The sequence below is a fragment of the Diachasma alloeum genome, unplaced genomic scaffold (genome assembly GCF_001412515.2).
Source record: "Diachasma alloeum isolate Michigan unplaced genomic scaffold, Dall2.0 Dall_scaffold_00198, whole genome shotgun sequence".
NCBI classification, from domain to species: domain Eukaryota; kingdom Metazoa; phylum Arthropoda; class Insecta; order Hymenoptera; family Braconidae; genus Diachasma; species Diachasma alloeum.
Genome location: NW_021680363.1, coordinates 188,925 through 191,264, shown reverse-complemented (window position 1 = coordinate 191,264; position 2,340 = coordinate 188,925). Strand labels below are relative to the sequence as shown.

Here is a 2,340-nt window from a genome sequence, read left to right as displayed (position 1 = left end):
TGTTTTTCGTCTCTCCAGCTTATTGTAGGTTCACCTCTCCGTTTCGTGGGCATTTTTGTTGTACAGAAACAACATTTTAAAATAGATTCAAGTAAACGATTTGTTTATTGACACGATTATCATTCCTTTAATTTTGTGCGGGTGACGAATAACAAAAAATTGAAAAATCAGTAATTCGAAGGGTGGAGGTGGCCTTGACCAACTTCATACAGGACTCAGCTGTTCGATTTAGCAGAAAGGAAGACACAATATGAGTCTACTACTTGAGGAGGACGAAAATGACGAGTAAGTGTAACGGTTCATATAGTAATTTTTTTCATTCATTTTTCGTAAAATAATCAATATGTATAGCAATAGCAGCATTAATTCCAATAGCATTAATTCCAATATTGGAAGATCAAACTATCTCTTTCAGTTTCTCTTGAATAATTTAATTTTGTGGGGAAGCTAATCAGCGTCAAAGGGGTAGTTATTCAAACGAATTTTCCATTCACCCCCTAATAAGTTTAAATTCTAATGTCAATAGTGCCAAAATAATCACTGTTGTCATTACATTGCTGATTGAATTTAAAATATCAGAAAATGAATCAGTTTGTTATTCTCTCTTGATGGTTCTTTTTGAGAATAGTAATAATCAATAAATGTTTACATCAATATCGTCATTGAAATGAGCTGAGAAAAATGAACACAAGGTTTTCATCTGAAGGAAGAATGAACGTTCTATTTCCTGTTGGCAACCAAGAGTGTTCGATCGATGGGAACTATTAATATGGCCCGCAGTTACACCCTCTTTACAATTGTGTGATTTTTATCAGCGCTTATCATATTCACAGTGTGAATGGTTTCGTTACATGATAACTGACTATATAATACTAATGTATTTAAATGTCTCAATAACAGTTATGTAACTGTTGCAGTAATTATTTGGCCAATGGTATGATCAACTCCATAATTTTTGCAACCGTTTCGACTGGGAACTTTTGGTAAACTTCCTACAGCCAATATAGGGGAGGGTGGGGTAAAATGGACAATTTAGACTTTTTTTTTATTGTTCATAACTCAGAAACAAATTTATCAATTGAGCTCAGTTTAGGCTCGTCACAAAGGAAAAGAATTGTTCTTTGTATTGAAAAAAAAAATTATTAAATTTCATCAACATTTCAACCCCTCATTAACATTTTAAAAAAAGTTAAAAATGTCCGTTTTACCCCAGCCTCCCCTATAGTCATTAAAATTAACAAAAATACTGAACTTACGCCAGGAAAAGTCAAATTTTACCTACGTTTTGACAAATGATTTGATTTATATACCTGCGTGCCATCTAGCTTTTCGACTTGAGAATCGAAAAATTAGTTCCAGAGAAAGAAATACCAGACGAAAACTATGTGAATTTTTTACATCATTTTTTCAGCAGGAGAATTGAGCCCGAAAAATCCCCTTTGCTTCCTTAAACCCCGAAACATACAGAGGACACACCCAGCTTCTGTATTCACTCGTCCCTTAATCATATCTCATCACTTCCACATTATCCCACAAACAAACGAAAAGTTTTTCAATTCCGACAGAGAAAAATCGTGATGCAATGGAAATATGATGGAAATGAGTAACAGAGTGGAAGATAGAAAGGGGGATGAAGTAAAAATTAGTTCGTATGCGCATGGTGGTCCTGTATCAGTGCCAGCGTTTATTGAATTTTTTGTCACTGTTGATACGTTTACCTCGTGCCGAAAAGTACATTTTCGTATACTCGTCAACGAAATAGTATATTTCGTAACGAGTGCAAAAAAGTGTTTTTTGGCGAGTGGGAGGTTTATATCACGAGCCGAAGGCGAGTGATATAATCCCACGAGCTAAAAAACATTTTTTCACGAGTTACGAACAATATTTTTCATCACAATGTGGCGGAAATTGGACTTTTAGGCACGCGGAGCGTGCCGAAAAGTTTACTTTTCGTCACAGCGTGATGAAAAGTCATTTCATTTGCTTGTAAACGAAAGAAGGCAAAATTTACCACTCATTGAACGTAACATCACTGACAAAAAATATGGTTCAACCAGGGTTGGGCAAGTAAATTACCTTAGGTAAATTACATGGTTTTTGACCGGTCATAAAGTAGGTAAATTACCCGGGCGAGTTGCCGGCTTTTTGACCTGTCAAAAACCTATGTGGCGCCATCTATTAGCACCTTGGGGAACCGGGAGATTTTTACCGAGAATACCGCCTGTCAGAGTTACAAGGGTCAAAATTCGAAAAAATCATACCCACTGAGGTTATACCTCGCAAGGGTCAAACGTGACAATCATAACTTGCGAGGGTCAAACGTCACAATCATAACTTGCG

At 36.2% G+C, this 2,340-nt stretch overlaps 1 protein-coding gene across 1 annotated transcript in view; it reads left to right on the top strand.

The window, feature by feature from the left end:
* Positions 1-2,340, top strand: part of LOC107035514 (uridine phosphorylase 1) — a 27,452-nt gene continuing 25,112 nt past the window's right edge. The window contains exon 1 of the mRNA XM_015252965.1: positions 1-285. Coding sequence (XP_015108451.1) covers positions 251-285 — 35 coding nt within the window. The 5' untranslated portion in view covers positions 1-250. The remainder of the gene's footprint in view (positions 286-2,340) is intronic.